We start from the raw sequence: 22,953 nt of genomic DNA, 5'->3' as shown, positions 1-22,953 counted from the left end.
CTTGTTCACCGACTTATGCACTAAATCTAACATAACTTAAATACATGTACAACTTCCTATATCAATCCATCTCACACCGACCTAGATAACTAGGTTTTTGGTTACTGATCCTGTTTGAACATAACCTTTCAGAAGCATGTCACTGAAATACACGAAATCCGAAGTAAAAAAAAAAAGCCACACACACAACAAAAAAACTATTATTCTTAGCAACTTTAGTAGTAAACATACAACCTGTACATGAAAAACACTCATGTCCACAGACATGCTGTACAGTGCAAGTTGTCTGTTTTAAGATCACCTCCACCCAGAATAAATAGAAAGCAGTTATGTCTTTTTGTGATCTGTAGCTTAAAAAAGAAAACACAACAAGTCCCCTGGTCCCCACAAAGCAGTAAGACAAAGTGTCGGGGATCACCCAAGTACAGCCTTATGCTCAATATGAATGAAATTTGTCAACTGGTTCTTGAAATATTGCACTAACAACGCTGGCAATGACAATATCTTTAATATCTCACGGTGACCTTGAAATAAACTGCAAGGTCGCCATAATCAACTGGTGTCATGGGAACGCTCACGTATATGCCTATGCTAAATATGAAATAAATTTGTCAACTGGTTCTTGAGATGCCACACTAAAAAAAGGGGGTAAAAGGTATACAATTATAATCAAATCCAAACTGTGATGTTCGGATTCAAACCTACATCCTAAAATATAGCCACACCCACAACATCCACATACTATATAAGTTTATAATACATTGTTTATCAAGGAAACCAACTCAGAATAGTTAGACTAAGTACATATACCACAGTATAGAGGAATTTAATTTCACCAAAACTGGCTCTGAGGTAATGTTAGATGTGCAATATAGAAATGCTGTTCAATTACAGGTGGCTGTAAACCAACGGTAAGTTGGGAGTTCTGCTGGGTCATGTTCAACAAACTGTTATCTGAAAAATATGGATACAAAAACGAATGCATGCACAGTCAAAAACTGGTCCAAATAACATGTCAGACTGTAAAAACTTCACTTTAATATTTACAAAATTTCCCAGACCCCCGGTGGACACACCTGTGGTGCATAAGCACTGGCTTTGCTGGTGCAAATCAGTACTGCAGGTGCTCATTAAAAGTTAGCCGATTCAAACTACCTGTTTGGAAAATCCCAAGTGCATCTCCTTTTTTTGACTTTAAAGACTACCCCTACACTTTCTTCTCAAAGCCAACTGCACATTCAGATCATGTTATTTGTTCAGCTTGGCAGATGGTTCATTTGCTTAAAAAAATAAAACAAAGTTGTAGCTTGTTGTTTACCTCCCTGAAGTTTGAAGCTACGGTTTGCTGAAAGACAGTTTTTCCGCTTATGATTTATTTAGCCATGAACATGAATCTGTGGATATTGTTCCCACATTCCTGCAGTTTGATGCTGCTGTTAAATGTAATATTACACTGCTTCCAGTGATTCATATTTCAGGGAGTTATTGACCTTTATTTTTGAAAGAGTGAACTCTGCACTAGTTTTCTGCCAAGGGCAGCAGGAGAAAATGCAATGAAAGAGTGAACTCTGCACTAGTTTTCTGCCAAGGGCAGCAGGAGAAAATGCAATGAATAGAATCTGTCATTGTAACATCAACGAAATTAAAAATGCTAGAGCAGTCAGTGCAACAACATTCAGATCATATAAAACTACAAGACTCAAACTATAAAAGCATAAAATATCTATAAATAATTACAATACAAACCAGCAAACAGTCAACCAAACATTCAACATTAATTGCACAATCCTTTAGTTGGACTAGTAGCAGTGTTACATTTTGGCTTTACTGAATGTGGTTATTGCTGCGGGATAAAAGCTGTCTCTGAACCTGTTCGTCCTTGTTTTGATTGATCTGTACCGTCTGCCTGAAGGTAACAGTTCAAACAGGGTGACCAGGGTGTGAGATGTCCTTTATAATATTCTTTTTTTTTTTGAGGTGCAGTTCTTCCAGAATGAAAAGAGAGCAGTCGATCTTCTGGGCCGTGTTGTTGACCCTCTGCAGTGCTTTCCTCTGCGCAACTGTACAGCTGGTGTACCACACACATATACACATGTCAGTATGCCCTCTCTGGAGCACTGGTAAAAGGACACCAGCAGTCTGATGTTCTTTCTGAGCACCCTCAGAAACTGCAGTCTCTGCTGGGCCTTTTTCAGCAGCTCAGAGGTGTTCACGCTCTAGGACACATTCTCAATGTGGACTCCCAGGAAGTGGAGGTCTGCCACCCTCTCCACACAGTCCCTGCTGATAAGATGTAATGTCCATTTTTTTTTCTTCCTGAATATTATCAGCTCCTTGGTTTTTGAGATGTTGAGGAGCAGGTTATTCTACCTGCACCACCCTATTAGCTGCTGCACCTCGTTCCTGTAGGCAGACTCATCCCCTCCAGAGAGGAGGGCCCACCACTGTGGTGTCATCCGCAAACTTGATGATGGCGTTACTTGCAGCATGGAGGACTGTGGCTACAGCGTCCTCTGTTGATCTGTTTGCACTGTACACAAACTGGTGGGGGTCAAAACTGTGGGGCAGGAGTGATGTGACCCCTGACCAGTTTCTCAAAACATTTCATTACCAATGGGGTGAGTGCAACTGGCTGGTAGTCATTAAGGCTGGAGATGTGAGGTTTCTTGAGCAGGGGGATTATGGTGGAGGACTTCAGACAGGATGGGACTGGTTAAAAAAAAAAAAAAAAAATCATGGTGAAGACTCCAGCCAGCTGGTCTGCAGAGTCCTTTACCACCCGTCCTGAGACACCATCAGGTCCAGAAGCCTCTCTCTGGTTGATGGCCCGCAGCGTGCGCCTGACCTCATGCTCCTCCACTAGGAGGGTAGAGTTGCTGTGGGCCATGGGGTGTAATGTAGCTGCCCCCTGTGGCTCCACCTCAAAGCGGGCAAAGAAGAGGTTCAGCTCCTCTGCCAGCGCGGTATCACCTTGAGCAACTCCAGGGTTGCTCCTGTAGTTGGTGAGATGCTGGACACCCTGCCACACCTGCCTGCTGCTGTCCAGGTGGTCCTCAATTTTCCTCCTGTAGTTCAACTTGGCCTCTTTGATGCCTCTCTTCAGGTCAGCTCGGGCCGAGCTGCAGACAGCCCTGTTGCCAGACCTGAAGGCAGTGCTCCTCTCCCTCAGCAGCTGCTGGACCTCCTGGGTCATCCAGGCTTCTGGTTGGGGTAGACCCAGATGAGTTTATCCACTGTGACAATGTCTGCACAGTTCTTAACATAACACAGAACACTGTCTGCAAACACTTCCAGGTCTGTATTTCTTGAAAACATCTCAGTTGGTCCCGTCAAAGCAGTCCTGGAGCTGCTGAGAGGCACCCTCCGGCCAAGTCTTTACAGTCTTCATGGTGGTAAGAGCAGTTTTCGTGAGGGGGCATATGAAGGAATTAAAAGCACAGACATGTGATCAGACTGGCCCAGGTGTGGTAGTGGTCTAGCCCTGTAGTCCAGTCTGATGTAGACCTTGTCCAATGTGTTAGCTCCTCTCATAGCACACAACATGCTGCTTGAACTTAGGGAGCACTTCCTCCAAGTCTGCATGTTTAAAGTCCCTTGCTATGATGTGCACAGCGTCAGGATATGTGCTCTGCTGACTGCTAATGCTGCCATGTAAATACCTGATAGCCGAGTTAGCATTAGCATCCGGTGGTATGTAGGCAGCAGTAATCATGACCACAGTGAACTCTCTCTGGAGATAAATGGGCCTGCATTTAACAGTCACATACTCCAGGTCCAGGGAGCAGTGAATGTCTATAGTTACTGTATTTGTACACCAGTTATTGATGTGCACACAGAGCCCCTTCCTCTGCTCTTAGTAGAGTCTGATGTCCTGTCTTGACCCTGTGCAGTGTAGCCTGCTAGCTCGATAGAGTCCCAGATGGATAAATTAAGCCAGGTCTCTGATCAGCAGAATGCATGCATCCTTCACAGTGTTGCTGGTTGCCATCTGTAGCCTCAGTTCATCCATCTTATTTGTGAGAGATCTGGCGTTCATGAGAAAGAAGCTGGGGAGCGGTGGTCTGTGTGGCTGCCTCCATAGCCTAGCTAGCACGCCGACCCGGTAGCCTTGCTTCTGCCTTCTCTCACAGCGCCGCCTTCACCTCCTCCCCACAGGGATGGTAATCCATGGAGAGCCGGGGCTCCTTGCTATAGCCACCAGAAATGTCATGAGAGGCAATACTCGGCTGTTAACACTCTGTCCATAACAAACTCCTATCTTAAGGAGATCGTGCCGACTGTATGTTCGCCCAACAGGATGTACACAGAACACACACACACACACACACACACAAAAAAAAAAAACCAACACGTACGCAAAAAGCCAAACAAAGCACCGATAGGAAAAGCACTGAGCTGCTGCAACTGTGTGGACTGCCATCTTGCAAATCAAAGTTCCTGTTTTTATATCAGTGTAAGACTTCACAGATAGGGTGTTTGCTGAATAGAGACACTGCCTAGGATGATTTTAAAGTCTGTACTATAAAGTGATGTTTTAAGGGATCCTGTAATTTGCACAAAAATCTAAAACTGACATAATCTTGAAGGTGGTCTGGCATAAATGTACATAAAGACAAAAAACAAAAAAATCCACTCATGGTTTGTGACTTCAAACGGAAAAAAATGTTTACATTTACACTGTCACAGCGTAGAAAGGAAAAGTTCCGTGCATAAAGGCAGCTCTCTGCTTCACTAGATTAGACCTCAACAGTTTTTGCCCCAAGGTCATGCCTCCACTTGGGTGCATGACTAGGTGCTGAAGGCCATTCACTGAAGCTACTGCTACAGGAGTCGAGTGGGCCAAGCACTCCCGCCCCTCCAAGCAAGCATCACCTTCAAAGCTGGAGAACAGCCAAAACCAGCTGCAGGAACATCTGCGGGTATCCAACCACATTGTGACCGCCAGCTCAAGGCCAGATGTCATGCTCTGTTCTGAGTCCATCAAACAAGTGGTCCTGTTGGAGCTTACAGTCCCTTTGTAAGACCACCTGGGAGAGGCTTTTGAGAGGACGTTCATCAAGTACAAGAGACTGGTCAGTGAGTGTCGGCAAGCTGGATGGAGAGCTAGGTGTCGCCAAATAGAGGTAGGGTGCAGAGGCTTTGCAGCCCGATTCCTTTGTAGAGCCTTCAGTCTGTTAGGCATTGATGGAGTGAAAAGGAGAAGAGCCATCCATAATACCACGAAAGTGGCAGAGAAAGCCTCAAGATTGCAATGGCTCAAGACAGGAGATCCATGGGGCGGTGTAGCTTGATTTGCCAAGTGTACACAAGCTGGGGTCTGATCAGCCACAGCTGGGTCACCTAGACGAGTGTGTATGATGCTGAAAGACCCAAAACATCCAATGATTCCAGGAATATCACTGAAAATGTGTCCAATACAATCAGTAAGATGTATTTGCACAGCTGAAGAACTCAAACCTTTTATTTCCTGTTAATTACCTATTTTTACTGTCTTAGTGTATTTATAAATGGTTTAGGATCTTGTTATCATATACACACTATGATAATTTCATTTTTACATCTATCTTGTCATTTGATTTTTAAATGGACCACAATGGAAATAAATGTTTTCACTTTGTGTCTAAATAGTAAATGGACTGCATTTATGTAGGCAGGGCTCAAAATAGTACGTGCATGTGCTAGTTTGTGCACGTATTATTCGAGCGGTGCACGTAATTTTATTCTGCACTAGCACTGGTGCAAGTAACTTTATCCAAGTTTTATCAACTAGAAGCACCAGTAGCATGAACCAATAAAGGAATAAATAAGGAAAAAAAAAAAAAAAAAAACAATTTCCAATGTGTTGTCTTCATCTTCCCTGTGTTTTATGACTCACACACGGAGCGAGTTGCTGTGACGATTCGTTCGTGCGGGCACGTGGGAAAAGAAACAAAACTGTCTGGCTGCAGGCTGTTAGTTCGTCACTCTCCGCTCAAACTCTCTCATCACTGTGTTTAAAAAAGGACATAAGTCCTGCTCACAGACTGATTGCAGGAGACAGGACATGTCCACATGAAGTATAACTCCAAATATATTCACATTTACTCACGGACGGTTTGTTTGCACGCATGCACATCTCGCAGTCACAGGAGGAAAGATAAACTATAACAGAACTCAGAGCGCAGACCTGCAGCTCAGCACAAGAATATAAACTCGAAGAGAAATCAGGGTGCACAGTATGTCTGCAGCCACTGTGCGCTCCGATTCCTCTGTGCAGAGAACCTGCAGGCTGTGTTCTCACCTCCTTTCTGCCCCCTGCTGCACGCACCTGATGCAGAAATTCCTGCGTCGTCATGATACCACATGAAGCAGCAACTTTTTTATTTTTATGAATTAAATGTACAAAACATCATGGCATTTAACAATTTGAAACATTCTAGTGCGGTTTACAAGGCACTGGTAACTTAACAAAAAAAAGAAAAAAGGAGGGATACATCCTTCTCTCTCTCACACACACACACACACACACACACACACACACACACACACACACACACACACACACACACACTAGAGGTCAGCAAAAAGTTGTAGATCTTCTATGGCTTCCATCAGAGAGAGTGCATTTTTACATGTCATCTGTTTCAGGGATTTAACAGTTATCTTGCATTTGTTTTTTTAAAAACTGAAAATGGGCTTTACTTTCTTACATTTACATGTATGTATAAAATATTTCGCTAACAGTAAGATATTGTTCAGCACAATTCTTGTTTCAATGTCTCTTGAAGAGATACCAAAAACAGTATCATCCCATTTCAGAAGCAACTCGAAGTGGGCCTGGTGTGAAAGTGAGTAAAGTGACTTTTGGTCGTGCAAGTAACTTTTTGGTGCAAGTAATTTTATGCAGTTTCTCAAAAAATATTAGTCCTATCAATGTTCGGTTTTGCTAGCGTTTATCATTGACCTCATTGTGCATTGCAGCACAATATCCACTGTTTATTGGTTAGCTAAAATAGCCAATTTCTCCAAAAATTTGTCCTATCAATGTTCCGTTTTTGCAGCATTCATCCTTGACCCAAAATAAATACCAAATGCCCACTTTCCGGGGTTTTTGCATGATCAAAGGCATACACACTATGCATGCATGTGGGGATTAATCGATATGAATTGGTATCTAGATATAAACGTGTGCAATGCGAATGCATTGAGTCATTCAGTGTGCATCAGTTCAATTGATGGGTTGAATCGTGTTACACTGATTTTTTTTCCAAGGCACCACGAATGGTTCGGGACACCAGAGCAGCCGTTGTTTTGAGAGTTGTTATAGAGAAAAGGATCATTTCTCTACATTGATTGCAGACTGCAGTGGGTCTGCCGTCTGCTTGAAGCAGCGCTTTGACCCGTTGTTCGCTGGTTTTCAGAAGCGGCAAGTCCACTGGCGTGAGCACGAGCCAATGCGTAAATTGAAGCTGTCCATCACGTAAAGGAAATAATATGCTCTGTTTTGTGGGACTAAGTGCGCAGCTCTAAAGAGCCGCACAGATTTCGGTTGGAATTAATAACTTCAGAGTGAATCGCCATTTTAAAGCAAATGACATATTTCTAAACGTTATAATACACCAGGGATTGTTTTTCATAAAATGAGACGTCCTGCGTTTTTTATGAAGGACATGCTGACATACAGTACAGCCGGTCTGCTCCGTGTCAGCCTGATCCCGTTAGATCTCAGAAGCTAAGCAGTGCAGCATCTGGTTAGTACTTGGATGAGAGACCTCTTCGGAACACCAGCGGCTGTGTGTGTTTCTCCAGGTAAAACTGGAGTTGCGTCAGGAAGGGCAGCCGGCGTAAAACCTGTGCCAAATGCTGACACGAATCTGGCTGTATTCGCTGTGGCGACCCTGAACAATTTAGGAGCAGTCGAATGGATAACATCCTAACGTCCAGTGACCATGTATAGATTCTATTGATTTTTATTTATGTCCAGAGATGAAGGATCCAGTGACCAATTTCATATTTAATTACTTTAAGACTCAATGTTGTTAACAGAAAACCTGTAAAGCCTACTTTTACTACACAGAAAAGTCACAACAGGTATTGATATGAGAATCTATAAAGAATCAGCTCAATAAGCAGAATCAATAGATAAAATCTTATCAATACCCATCCCTAATCACATCGCATTGTGAGGAACTGAATCAGCATCAAATCACATTGAATCGGGAACAGGGGTGAATCGTACTGCATTGTATCAACACGTATCGCAGTATGCATCATATCACTGGTAGTGTATCGAGGTGCGTATGGAATCGTTGTTAGTGATGAGATTCACATGCGGAGCGAAAAAAAAAATAATTCAGTTCATTATCAAGTTTTACTTCTTGCTGTGATGACCAGAGACAATATGTGCCTGGATTGTCGGTATATTGTCGCTTGGGACAATATGTGCCGGCGTCTCTTTTGTTAACAAATTGAATCGGTGATATGAAAAAATCTGATTGGCACACAACACGACGGCTAGTGCAAAGGGTCATGGGAAATGTGCCTGAGCGGAAACCCATCTACACACACACACACACACACCACATTCTTTACTGTTTAAAAACAAATAAATAAAAAAAATTGATGTAGAATAATGCCCATCAGTACATAACGTACCTTTTGAATTAGTTTTGTAGCAATAAGCTCTCTGAGGACACCTTACACAATTACGAATACTTTTAATTTTCAATAAATGCAATTTTAAGTTAAATCCTTGTACAGCGTATATACAATATTGGATATTGAGGATTACACAAACTATTGTCAATCACACAACTTTGTAATGAGAAGTGACACTACGACAGCAAATCTTAAAACGCCAGCATTTTGTTTTATACTTGCACTACATACTGGTCAAATTTACAGACAAATTTAACAATCTTTTACCAGCTGTGTCTGTTTAACAATCTTGAGGTATTTTCCGCTTTTAAAGCTCCGCCCACATTCAGTCACGAACAAGATAAACGTGTCGACGCAGCGTATAACGTTTCTTTGTTTTACAAAGAAAAACCTGCACTTCAGTGCTGGTCGACTAAAGCACAAGAAAGAAACAGCCACACTTCCATGCAAAATTACAGTACAGTGTTACTCACAAACGCCTCGGTACCAGTATAACCGCCACCCTGCGTACAGCCACTTTCAGAAACCAGCTATGGTTCATGAATTCCTTATAAAGGATTCGCTTTCGGAAGGGCGCATGCGCAGTGAAGCTAAAGACGCGTGACACTGACGCGTAGGTCATTGTGTGTGTTACATATGAAGACCAGCATCGCCCGGTCGCGGCTTTCTACTACACGTCCAAGCAGGCGGCTTCCTGAGTAACCGGGCCGCACTGTGACACATATCGAACGAACGAAAACACATACATACATATATATATATATATATATATATATATATATATATATATACACACACGCGCACACACATACACGTCATTACATGCATAGAGGCACATATGGGGACCAGGGTGTTGTAGTTTTTCTTCTGTTTTTCATCTGTATTGTAGATCACTGCCCAGTAGGGTTACGTCTCAACTCTTACCATAAATATTTTTTTTCCTCCAAAGTCGACCAATCATGCACAGCGAAGGCGTGCCGCGTCAGCGTCGTTACCCAATGGGCGAGCATACGAACGACAAAGGTGGGGCCAAAGCGTCTGTCAATCATCGAGAGGAGGCGGGGAGTGGGAGTGGGAGGGGAGGGGGGGGGGACTAGAGAAAGAGCTAGGCTAGAGAGGAGCTACTCAACAAGACGAACGAAAACCACTTTTACCCATCCGCATCCAACACCAACTGGGGGTCAACGGACGGCGTTAAAAACCGGTCGGATCTTTTACATAAATGACCCTATGGATTACTAACACACTTTCGTCGAAAAATACGAGTGTTCCTCAACTTGACAGGATAGGTAAGGGTGTTTTTGATCGGAAAATCCATCGCTATTCCTAATATGTATTGTAATATTTTTTTTTAGCGAGGTTGTCTGTCTCCTAGTTACCGAGCTGAGTTTGACGTCGGCCAACTTGGTTAGTTGTTATTAACGCTGGCGATGTGTTTTTTGGGGGGAGGATATTTTATGGAATGAATGAATCCGACTATGCAGCAAAAGGCTGACAGTTGAATACGGGAGAAGGAGGAGGCGGAGGGTGGGAGAAAAAACTTGTTCGGCTCGATAACAAAGTTATGTTCTGTAGCCATTTAAAAGAAGGCGATGATCAGCTGGAATAGCTTCAAGCGGAGCGGAGGAATCCTCGTCGTCGAGAAACGCGCCTGTCACGGTGATTCCCCGAATGAGCTTCAAAAGTGACCTGTAAAAACGAGGCGTCGTCGCAAGATGTCGATAAATCCACTCGACAGCCTTTAATTGTTAAGCTGTGTTTCACCGATGTAACATTATAACGCTGGGTCGTTTGGGCGTAACGGGTGAAGGTGGTGTGGGAACTCGACTGTAATATTAGCCAACTCACTCTGAATGTTGACAGGATTTTTAGCATCACCAGCCGATAGAAGTGGGCAGAAATGATTTTCGGTGTTGTGTGTTTTGTGACGCGGGGGAAGGACAGTGGAAGCGGTCGCTCCAGTAAATAGTCTGACACCGTGTGTGTCCTCCGCCGTTTAGCCACCTCCAACCGAAGCCTTCGGTTCTGCAGATGAATTGTTTGCAGTTGTTTAAACCGAGACGTGGCCGTTTTTTTTGTGTCTTCCCTCCAGTGTGCTTCGAGCTTGACCTTGTTGCGAACCGTTTGGTCGACTTGTTTTCTTTGTCAGAAAGCGATCCCTGTTCTCAGCCGAACGTCACACTGAGTCGATATAAAGAGAGCGAGAACACATTCTTTCAGCGAGGAAAAGTGGCTTTTAAACCATCCTTATCAGTTTGTGTTATTACGACACAGCCTTGGTGTTTGAATAGCGCTCCGCGTACAAACCAGTGCTCGGTAGTTTTTTTGGCTGTACTCTCCGCAGAGAGCAGCGCACCGAGAGGACGAGAGGGCAGAAAACCAAATGTAACCGTGTGCCCCCTCCCCCTCCCCTCCAAAACAACAACAAAAAATTGGTATTCGAAAGGGGGAAACGACTCACGCAATGCGAGGTGAATTGCGGACTGTTGGCATCCGCTTGTTCGCCGCGTTTTGGCGCTGAAGTGTTGGCGTTTTTCAGCTTACAGAAATGGCGTCATCCTTTGCTGTAGTGTTGCTACAGGCGGTGCAGACAGCGGCCACAGCCGAGCACCGAGCTGCTGTTGCTGTAAAAAAATCACCTCCACCGAACTGTCCGAGCGTTTGTGCAGCCCGAGGGGGAGACATCTTCTGTTTGCTCAGCTACGTCTTACTTCGCAGCCGCACAAGACTCTGACCGACTCCGTCAACATGGTCATTATTACATAAACATCGATTCGATCGTCAGATTTTTTGCGAGCCTTTTGAATCCCCCCCTTCCAGCAAACCGAGTTAATGGCGCGGTTTAATCTGGCAGATTTGTAGTTCCGTTTCACTTTCGATTGTTGTGTGTTCAGGAGAAGCGATGTGTTGTGTTTGAGTGTGTCTGCCGCCCAGGTTTGCAGAAGAAATGATGTCATCTGTGTGGAACTGATTGAAGTTTGATGCCTAACAGCATCCTAAACCTCTTGTTTTCAGCCTCCGCCCATTCGTTACACTGGTTGCCTGCCTAGAGGACTCATAGAGAGATGAAGGTATGTTTATTCATTTTTTTCTTGCATATTTAATGTCATCATCAATCTTTTCTTAATCATGTGTGTATGTTCACGTGATTTATCCAGAGAAATCAAGCATGTGCTTTCTGTCTTGTCTCCAGCCTGTTATGTTTTTGTCATGAGTATAATCGATTTGAACTTTTGGTCTTTTGGCAAATGTTTTGAATGCAGGTCATTAACATTAAGTTGTATTAATTGATGAGCAAGATAATATTGTATGTCAGCTGGCTTTGGGTGGATGTGTAGAACAAAGATGACAGCTGTGCTTTTGATTTGAGCCTTTACTATTCTTGCATTATCAGATGAGGGGTCTCTTGAAAAGTGCAGTGATTTAGGTGTGAGTGGTAACAGATCACAAATCCCAGATTTAGATCTGATCACGTATTTTTTCAGTCAAATATCGGGTTATTTTTTGGAGCAGCAAAAATATCACTTTTGCTTTCCTTTTATAAAAAAGCACTTGAAGAACAGCGAAAACAGCTTTTGTCTTTAGTCATGAACGAAAGCGAGGTGCCACATGTTTAAATATTTAAAAATAGATACTACTTAAGTTGAATTGCAATATGAACAGTGCTGGTGAATAAAAATAGCCTTTGTCCAAATCATAAAAAAATAATGAAAAAGAAATAACAAAGCACTTCTTTGTTATTTCTAACTTCACATTCTTTGTCAAAAAGGTGAGAAGCACAGCAATATTTAATTGTGTAAAAATAAACTGTGTTCTATGAACTTTGCAATAAATGGGTCAGCATGAAAATAGTGAACGTGATTTATTGCTGCACTACGAAATGTATTTGGAAAAAACTTTATCACTTCAATTAAGGTGGTGGTGGTGTGTGTGTGTGTGATATAGCAATTTTCACTTTGCATATCAGGGCTTTTGTGATTTTGGAATACTGTTATAATCCTGGGCTATTGAGAAATTTTGTGTGTGTGTGTAGGGGGGATCTTTTTAATAATCTGTGGTAAAATTAGAGAATCTGAATGGATGGGTTATTTCGGTAATGTACGTCACAGAGGTGTTAAACAAGCTGTGTCACTCATAAATTCTGCTTAAATCAGGAGATTATCTGGGAAAACACTCATAAAATTGTGGGACACTGGAGATGTTGAACATTAAATATCAAACACATGAAAATGTAAAAGATAAAAAATGATTTGGCACAATGTGACCCCTTTAATAATTATCATATTGGATCCAAGACCATTTCATTTTCAAATATGCCCATCGGGCATTAAAATTTGGATGCAAAACATAAATCAAGAATCAAGCATTTGTAAACTGTTTTAACCTATAAGACCTCCTGTAGCTCTTAATTAACAGTAGTTAAAGCCTAAACAGCATTTCAGGGTAAGATGTGGGTTCACACAAAATCCCCACATTTGAGATACAACAGTGACAGGTATTAAAGCAAGTTACTTTGTTACGAAAAGTATTTAATAGGTATTTCATCTGTGTGTGTTGCTGAGTAAGAGGAACTATTAACAAGGCTCTTTTATTGCTCATGTCCGTCGGCTGTAGTTGTGCTGATAGCCTTGTTTTTCTTTGGCTTCGTTTAACAACAACAACAAAAAACAACTTCTGGTCTGGTACTGTTGTTTAAACTGCAAAAAGGTGTCCAAAGGCATTCCAAAGCAGTTATTGCTCTCAAAAACACTATTTATAGTCCAATTGAGTGACGTCAAATCAAAAAGGGTCAAAGTGCAATTAATCTAGATTTGAATAATTGATGTGTTATATACTCAACAAAAATATAAACTTTTGGTTTTGCTCCCATTTTGTATGAGATGAACTCAAAGACCTAAAACTTTCTCCACATACACAATATCACCATTTCCCTCAAATATTGTTCACAAACCAGTCTAAATCTGTGATAGTGAGCACTTCTCCTTTGCTGAGATAATCCATCCCACCTCACAGGTGTGCCATACCAAGATGCTGATTAGACACCATGATTAGTGCACAGGTGTGCCTTAGACTGCCCACAATAAAAGGCCACTCTGAAAGGTGCAGTTTTATCACACAGCACAATGCCACAGATGTCGCAAGATTTGAGGGAGCGTGCAATTGGCATGCTGACAGCAGGAATGTCAACCAGAGCTGTTGCTCGTGTATTGATGTTCATTTCTCTACCATAAGCCGTCTCCAAAGGCGTTTCAGAGAATTTGGCAGTACATCCAACCAGCCTCACAACCGCAGACCACGTGTAACCACACCAGCCCAGGACCTCCACATCCAGCATGTTCACCTCCAAGATCATCTGAGACCAGCCACTCGGACAGCTGCTGAAACAATCGGTTTGCATAACCAAAGAATTTCTGCACAAACTGTCAGAAACTGTCTCAGGGAAGCTCATCTGCATGCTCGTCGTCCTCATCGGGGTCTCGACCTGACTCCAGTTCGTCGTCGCAACTTCGCACAGCCATTGAAGAGGAGTGGACCAACATTCCACAGGCCACAATTGACAACTTGATCAACTCTATGCGAAGGAGATGTGTTGCACTGCATGAGGCAGATGGTGGTCACACCAAATACTGACTGGTATCCCCCCCAATAAAACAAAACTGCACCTTTCAGAGTGGCCTTTTATTGTGGACAGTCTAAGGCACACCTGTGCACTAATCATGGTGTCTAATCAGCATCTTGGTATGGCACACCTGTGAGGTGGGATGGATTATCTCAGCAAAGGAGAAGTGCTCACTATCACAGATTTAGACTGGTTTGTGAACAATATTTGAGGGAAATGGTGATATTGTGTATGTGGAAAAAGTTTTAGATCTTTGAGTTCATCTCATACAAAATGGGAGCAAAACCAAAAGTGTTGCGTTTATATTTTTGTTGAGTGTAGGTGCTGTAATTAATCTAAATTAACATGTTATTTTGACAGCCATACTTAATTTATGTAGAACTTTCCAGATAAGTACATTAGTCCTCCCAAGCAGGTACACCACTCAGAAAAAGTCAGGAAAAGGGCTTTTTTTTTTTTTTTTGGTTTTGTTTTATTTTCCTGTGCTTAGTGGACTCTAAGCCAACTTGGCTCTACCCACACTCAGCTCAGTGAGCTCAGAATGACATGAGGAAAAAACAGCATACACGCACCATCCTCGAGTCTTGATATTTCAGAGGGATCCATGCAGCAGAGGCTATTTCCTTTTAACATGTTCCACTCATGTCAAGATGCAGCTGCTTTATGTCACACTTTGATTTCACTGCAACTCTGCACTGAGCTTTACACAGTTACTATTTAAAAAAAAATTCACAATGACAGTAAATCTGTGTTTCATGCTATCATGTAAACGTTGCAGTTCAACTAAGGTTCATATGCTTGCTGAACCCTTGGGGTGGACCTTACGGATCTGTCAGCTATGATCTGTTATGCCACTGATGTGTGTCTGTGTGTGTATTTACTGAAGTTGAAACATTGTAGCTGTTGTTTGAGATGTAGGCTATTTAAACATGTATTTTGAATAGATCTCAGTTCTCAGTGTTGTCGTTGCTGCAGAATGTTGTCTTTATTTGTCATCCATTGCTATTAAAGTTATATATAGAGTCATAACTTGGAGAGTTGTTTGTTTTTGTATGAATTTGTATGATCAATAGATAGTTCAGACAAGGGACTGTAGTCTTTGTCTTTATTTTCATTTTCGCACACAGACAGTTATGTGACAGTTGCATAACAATGTTTATCAGAATAAAGCACATAAAAGATGTCAAGATGTTGATAAGATGTGAGTTTGGATAGTTAGTGTGCAAATTAAGAGCTGCTCTAGTAATGATTTATACACTGTCACATTGCCCCTAATGGTATTACAATTATTGTGGTTATTCAAACTGTGCCATTGTCAAACTATGCATGGTAATAGTTTGCTAAAGTATCCAATTAAATGATGCAAAGTGATGCTGCAGGCATCATAGGACATGAAAATGGTTGCTGGTACAAGTTATTGCTGTATTTGAAGTTTGGTCAATAGCTTTCATGTGAGGTTTGGAATTCTTTTTGTTCTGGTAAAACATTTTAATATAGTAGTAGTCTCTCTGTTTTCAAGTCATTGCTGTTTGTGTGCAATATTCTTCAAACAGGAGGGCAATGGCTTTCTGGTTGTCATGACGAGATATGCATTTTAATGAACAGAAGATCCAAGCAAAGACAAAATCAAATATGCAGACCAGTTACTACTTGATTCACATCTTGAGTTATCTGTTAACCGCGTTTTTACTAGAAATGGTTAAATGAACAGTGTTATTGTTTGAAAAACCTGTTCCACTTAGCACTTGGACTGCCAAGACTAGTTGACTAGTCACGACTACGTCGGTTATTGAAACCGTCGACAACTAATTTAGTGGTCGACGAGTCACTTGCTTTGAACCTTGAACCAGTGAAGCAGTGCTTCAAGCTGCTGCTTCGTGGATCTTTGCTTTGCTGCTCTTCAGAAGCGGCAACTCCGCTTCTTAACCCCTCTCAAAGCCATTAAAATATGTCATTCATAAGTCACTTTTGTGCGGATTAAAGTGACTAACTGGGACTCCTGTCTTGGTGTGAGAAAGAAACGAGAATCGTCTTCCGTTCTGTTGCTCCAAACGCTGCGCCACCGAGTCAAGTTAGAAAGATAGAGTCTGCTCGGAATTAATAACTTCAAAGCGAATCGCCATTTAAATCAAATGACACCTCTTTCCAAATGTTGTAATACAAACAATAAACTGCAGTTTATTATGTTTGTTTTTTCCTTCCTAAATGAGACATCCTGGGTGATGTGCAGCAGCCTAATGCTGCGTTCACACCGGGCGCGACACAAGCGACTGCAGCCACAGGTTGCCATGTAATTCCTATGTAATGACGCGTTTTGGCGCCAAACCGTGCAGCGCGATGCGATGGATGCGAGTGAAGCGATTTTGAGCGTTTTGCACGTTTGTAGCGCGATATTGCGTCTCGTCACGTCGTGTTGCCCTCCTCCCCAAGTTGAAAAATCAGAACTTTTTCCTCTCTTCGCGCCACAATGACCAATCAGGGACTGAATATGTAGTGACGTGGAGATGTCTGGAGTTTGACTGAGGACGTGAACATGTCCTGTCTCTGGTAGCAGCCTGTGAGCAGGACTTATGTCTCTTTTGTCCTTTATTTCACAATTATGAGAGAGTTTTTGGAGCGAGCAGCCCCACAGCAGCGGGGAGCGGAGTTTCTTTTTCTTTTTATTTTACGTGCGCACGCGAGGGAATCGTCCATGGAGATTATTTTACTTATTAACTACACAGATGTATAATAAAGCAAATGGTGACTGGTTTCTAAAGACAATTATGACACAGTTTTTTTGGGAAAGAGCGAGGAGCAGACTCACAGCAAGCCGCGGAGTTTCTTTCTTTTTTTTTACGTGGGCGCGTGAGCGAATCGTCTGTGGAGAATATTTTAATTAACAACACAGATGTATAATAAAACAAATGGTGACTGGTTTCGAAACACAATTATGACAGAGTTTTTTGGGGGAAGAGCGAGCTGCAGCAAGCAGTGGAGTTTCTTTTTTTTTTTCTTTTTTTTTAATTGTTTACATGTGCGCGCATGAACGGGACAGTTGGTCCTCAAACTGGGTCCTGCAGAGGTGGAAGGACCGCTGAAAGTGGCCATCATCCAGACGCAGCTCCTACAGCAAATAATGATACTCTCTGTATTGGGAGCTTTTCACAACAACTCGCTCTGTGTGATCAAGGTCCGTCATGATGACTTGACGCCGAGCGGAATGGAAGCTCCTCCTATTTGATGATGCACCGGGGCGAATTTTCGCAGCGAAAGTCCACCCAAGCAGAGCGACACACCAGGCGAAGGAGGCGCGTCTGTCGCCACGCGACCCCTGCGAATTTGTAGTGTCTGATCGCGCCCGGTGTGAACGCGGCATTAGACTGTATGGCTGCAGACTCCAGCAGCTGTCTGAGTTCAGCTCAGAGGTATGGAGTGACATCCATGCCCTTAATGTCTGACAGGAAATGAAGAGTTCAGATGCAAAATCCAGTAAGTCCTTTTTTTTCAAATGAAGAAAAATGAAAATGAAGATTTAAAGGAAACCCTATGCGGAAATGCACAGACTTTCATCAATAACATGAAAACAGTTTGTTCAAATTCTTTCGTATTTTGCACACTGATGGTCCCCTTGACTGCCAAGTACATGTTGGCATCAACTAAAAAATTATGGTTTTGGAGATACTGGTTTTTGCATCTGAACTCTTCGCTTTTGACTGATTACACAGAGCACATATGAACAGACACCATACAACTCCTCCTGAAGTAGAGGATGGAATTAATTAAACATTACACAGTGACAGATGTGCATGATTAAAATAATGCTGGTCTGAGATCTTAATGGAGAGATGATTGGACGTTTGTTGTTGTTGTTGTTGTTGTAATGCATTGTATATTTTACATACATTTCTTACATGTGCACCGGTTGACCACATTGTTGCTTCAGGTGTTTCATCACAAAATATATCCTACCACTGATACAATACTTGCATGCATTGAGCTTGATCAGAGTTCTCTAGTTGGAGTTTGTTGTAGCATTAGCTGATAAGAGTCCTGTTGCACCTTTACAGAGGAATGCGCTCTAATGTGTCCCTATAGATTTCTTTCTGCAACTGTTGGTTTGTTTACACATCATTTGCTCAGTGTGTAGACTGTGAAATACACTGTCAACCAGGACGCCTGTTCTTTTGGTTCACTTAGACTTTTTTTGTAACTTTGGCTTGTGGGTCATAATTATAATTATTCTTTGTTATCTGTGTAGAATGCTTTATCACCATGGGTAGAATACATTTTTCTAAATATTCTGTATCGTCAAAGATGAGTGGGAAATGGTTCTGTTTTTCTAGACTCATTTATTCACTGACATTCAAAAGTGCTTATCTTCAAAATGAAAAATTTTGTGCAAAGAAAACAAATCATGCTGCTACACTTAACCTGTTGCACATAAATTAGACAAGCTGTAATAAGACTGTCACACACTTTGATTTCATTAGAGGTGTACTTGAAAAACATTTTTAAAGGGGTGCAACACCTTAAAAATATTTCTTATTATTATTTAATCTTCTCATTTGAAGATTAAACACTGTGTTCAGAGGGAGCCGGAACTTGCTACAACGTGCTTGTAGTTCTGTGGTGTGCCACATATAGTCCAAAAAAGGTGGCTTAAAGGTGATAGAGAGAGGTTGAATGGGGCATTAATCCTTGTTCTGTGATGTAATATGTAGCCCAAAAAAAATTGGTTGGGTCTGTAATGGCTCAGAACCTTCCTAAAAGGCTCTCTGAAACAGCTATGTTACTATGCTTACTATGCTGGGTTTAGAATGCGTCGTTTGCCCTTAATGACGTCGTTTCAGAGCTTATTTGGCAACCTCATTATGAAATGCACGTAGGTGTTGGCACTGATCGGTTGCCGTTGTTTGATTGGCTGCCCTTGCTCTCACTGAAAAGAAAGCGTGGAGGATCAGCTGTTTTTAACAGCAGATGCGGAGCGGCTCGGAGAAAAAAAAAGCATAAAAATGTCTTTGTAAAGCTCAGTGCCGTTACCGGCATCACTGGTAGTTGTTGGCGCTCTTTTTTCTTCTAGGTGAGAAGGTTCTTATAAACAGACACACGCAGAACACAATGCGCATGCTCTCCCTTCGCGGCGCCGCGACCGGCTGCTTGATGAGGATGTAAAAAAAAACCATGCAAAATTGGACTAAAAAAATCCGCAAAACTTCATTTGTTTTGTTTTACTTCGGTTACTGTGACTTCCAAAGGTTATGCATTGAAATAAGCAATAATGGGGATGCGGCTAAAAATTAATAAAAGCCAGTGATCGCGTACATTGCTTTCCGTGGAAAGAATATGGAAAGATCGTAGTCCGCTATGACAGCCTGGGAAGGCACACCTGTAGCTCGCCATTGCTCCTCTTCCAGTGGTAGGAATGGGGGAGCACAACCTTATGAATAATTAATTTCGAAGGGGCATGTGTGAAAGGGGTTGGGTGTGGGTGTGTGTGGGGGGGCTGTTGGTGAAAATGTGACGCAATGTTTCCCTCAAACATGAATTGGCCTATTTTCTGGCGGCAATTCAAAAAAGGAGAATTACTTGAAACAGAGGTTCTGAAACTTGCTGGCACTTCGTGTGTTTTCCCCACAGCGGGGAGACTCTGAACTAACACCAAAAACATGAAAAAGATGATTTTGTTTCTCTATCTCCTTCACACGACAGGATTTTAAAATTATGTTTAGGTTTCCAAAACCTGAGAGACCACACACGTGAAGATAAAAAATCATAGCTCTAACAGGTTTGGTCGTACAGTGTGTGGTGTTCAGCCACACGATAAGGACAACAACACCACACACGAACAGATTTCACACACCAACATTCTCAGGTCAGACAGGAAACCTCGCAAAATCTCTCGAGATTAAACATGACTTCAGAGTAAACAAACAGAGATACTTGTAGACTATTTAAAACAGAGGGGAAAAAAACAAGTTGAGGTGGCTCGGGCATCTTTTCCGGATGCCCCCTGGATGCCTCACTTGGAGAGGTGTTCCGGACACGTCCCATTGGGAGGAGGCCCCGTGGCAGACCCAGGACACGCTGGAGGGACTACGTCTCTCAGCTGGCTTGGGAACGCCTTGGGGTTCCCCCGGAGGAGCTGGGGGAGGTGTGTGTGGATCGGGAGGTCTGGGCGGCTTTGCTTGAGCTGCTGCCCCCCGCGACCCGACTCCGGATAAAGCGGAAGAAAATGGATGGTACCTTGTGCAAAAGAGTCTTAAATATGTGACTGCAACTTTTCCCACAAACCCTGCAGCTGTATTCTTGAGGAGGCTGCAACAGAGACTGTTTGGTGAATCTCCTAAATCGCCCACAGTCTTATGTGACTGGGGCTTAAGCACAAAGCAGTAACAGGCAGTCCTCACAGCTTACACTAGGAGAGTTTCACAAACATATTTCACATTGATTCAAATACACACCAACTCTGTTTCTGGTGAACGTGCAAGTGTGATATGACCATCCTCACATTCAGTCAGGCGGAATATTATGAAACTGTTATATATCTTGTTTAGGAAATATCAGCTGACATCTAGAGTAGGGATGGGGCCGATCCAATCCAATATCGGTATCGGGATCTGATACCAGCGTAATTCAGAAATTTTTGATACAACCTGTGGAGTTTTCCAATCCAGGAGCCATGTCTGTGTGTGTTTTTGACTGAAACGTTTCCACAAGTGATGCTGGCTGCTTTGCTGGCTGGCTGTGGTGTGTGTCTATTGCAAAGTGTTCTCTTTTTATACGACATCGTGCAAGTTTTATCAGCCCGCAGCGGTCCGCGTACACTGATCTGTGTGTTACAGATACAAATCAGTGTCCTCAGATCCGCAAAGTTTCAAGGAGAAAAATCCCTTTCTCAAAGCCTGGCTGTTGCGACAGTTGTCGTAAAGCGGGGCTGGTTGGTTGCTGCTGCAACACTGTGGCTCCTGCGCGAAGCTTAAGCTAAACATAGCATGTGGACATCGCAAACCTTTAGAGCTCTAAAGTTTTTAAAAGAAGAATTGTGCAGCATGTCTGTGTCACGGACAGAGGCAGATGGTGAAAGACAGTTTGAAAAAGTCTGATAAGGACAAGAATCCGTGGAATTGTCGCTGGCTTCATCAACACACCTGAAAGATAAAAGAAACGGGAAAAGCAAACTGTGCTCTCAGGAAACACAGTAAGAATTTTTCTCTCTCTGAAAAATAAACATTGTGTTGTTCAAACAGGATTTTAGACCAGATTATGTGGCTTTTTTCATTAATCTAGACTTTCTTTCATTGGAAAAAAAGACTGGCTTTGAATGGATTTACATGAATTTACACAAGAATGTGAATGAGTTTTTATTAATGTAGACTTTTTTCATGAGAATCAGACGCTGTGGATTTACAGGAATTTACACAAGAATATGTTATTAATATTTTACCATGATTTTAAAAATATTCTACAAGCTTTAGCTGTGGTTTTTGAAATGTTGTAAGAGTCTTTTCAGTCTTCATGAATTTCATGTAGTTTAATTGTTCTGCATTAATGCATAATTTGGTTTACAATTAAAAGGAAAATCATTCCAGGTCCTACTTCCACGTCATATTCTGTTATTTCAACATGATCATTGACATTTCAAATGAAAGGTTGACTACAGGGTAATTTAAATATGCACTAATTTTGAGATTTTTTGTTCCAGGAGATGCTGAAAATGTATCATTAGATTAAAAATTAATTTGGTTTCTGGGATCCCACGGGGCCCAAGACCCCGGCTCCTAGGAGCCTATGCCCCCCAGACCCCCTGCAGATTTTCCTCAGCTTTCACAGTTTTCATTTCACAGCCCTGAATAATAATATTTGCACAAACAGAGCACTTGTATTGGAATAATAATGGTATCGGCAGATATCCAAATTCGAATATCGGGATCGGATCAGAAGTGAAAAAATGTGGATTGTGCATCCCTAATCTAGAGGGACTGAATGTTGTACATTTGTAAATATTAACAAGCCACGTGTTTGATGTTGTAAATTTACCAGTTTACTTTGCCCCTCTGGATGTACACAGTAAAATCACCAGTGATCATCAATGAACGGATGGTGTTAAATTAATAACAGTGAACATATGGTCCCACTCTGGTCAGAGTGGGACCATATGTTCACTGCCAGTGTCAATTTAACACTGGTGATTTTATTGTGTAGGAATAACTTTGATATGGTGGACAATTGTTAATAAAACAGACATTTAAGAAATATCGTCACTTACAAAACGGTAAGAGATTTTTCAGCGTAACTGCAGTTTATGTCATTATAGTATGAAATCTCATACTGTAATGAGATTTCATACTGTATGAAATCTCATTATAGTATAGCTCAATTCAAATCCCAATAATGATATGTATCAAAATAATAAATTTTCTGTAAAGTCAGTGAATTAATAATTTATATATATGACCACGTGGCAAGGGCTGTTTCTTGTTGTTTTTTAAATTATACACTAAAAAATAAAGGTGTTACTTGTATTTGGTTATTTTTATCCTTTTTATGTCGATCCTTCAAGCAAGTGTTTAAGCATGTAAAAAAGTATAGTATTTTCTGAGACTTCTGAGGCTTTTGAAACAACTGTGTGGGCTGAACTTTGTGATGAACATGGGGAGAACATCGACATCTTCAAAGACTGCATCACCGATTATATAAACCTTTATCTGGAGAGC

The 22,953-nt window shown here is 42.0% G+C and overlaps 2 protein-coding genes across 13 annotated transcripts in view; one reads left to right on the top strand and one right to left on the bottom strand.

The window, feature by feature from the left end:
- Positions 1-11,329, bottom strand: part of ggps1 (geranylgeranyl diphosphate synthase 1) — a 50,296-nt gene extending 38,967 nt beyond the window's left edge. The window contains exons 1-2 of one of the 8 annotated variants that reach the window (XM_034185016.1): positions 9,111-9,172; positions 4,108-4,111 (exon numbers count right to left, since the gene is read on the bottom strand). Coding sequence is in view for 2 of the 8 variants with exons in the window: in XM_034185014.1 (XP_034040905.1) it covers positions 9,111-9,178 (68 nt within the window). In the remaining 6 variants the exon portion in view is untranslated. Of the gene's footprint in view, positions 1-4,107; positions 4,112-9,110; positions 9,187-11,098 lie in introns of those variants that run through there. The other 7 variants (XM_034185022.1, XM_034185020.1, XM_034185021.1 and 4 more) reach the window with 7 other exon arrangements.
- The window catches only part of arid4b (AT-rich interaction domain 4B), a 184,004-nt gene continuing 170,768 nt past the window's right edge, over positions 9,718-22,953 (top strand). For 3 of the 5 annotated variants that reach the window (XM_034185013.1, XM_034185011.1, XM_034185012.1), the window contains exons 1-2: positions 9,718-9,926; positions 11,653-11,708. In XM_034185013.1, the coding sequence (XP_034040904.1) occupies positions 11,703-11,708 (6 nt within the window). In that variant the 5' untranslated portion in view covers positions 9,718-9,926; positions 11,653-11,702. Of the gene's footprint in view, positions 9,927-10,436; positions 10,467-11,567; positions 11,709-22,953 lie in introns of those variants that run through there. The other 2 variants (XM_034185010.1, XM_034185009.1) reach the window with 2 other exon arrangements.

The sequence above is a fragment of the Thalassophryne amazonica genome, chromosome 13 (genome assembly GCF_902500255.1).
Source record: "Thalassophryne amazonica chromosome 13, fThaAma1.1, whole genome shotgun sequence".
Lineage (NCBI taxonomy): Eukaryota > Metazoa > Chordata > Actinopteri > Batrachoidiformes > Batrachoididae > Thalassophryne > Thalassophryne amazonica.
This window is presented reverse-complemented; position numbering and strand designations above follow the sequence as displayed.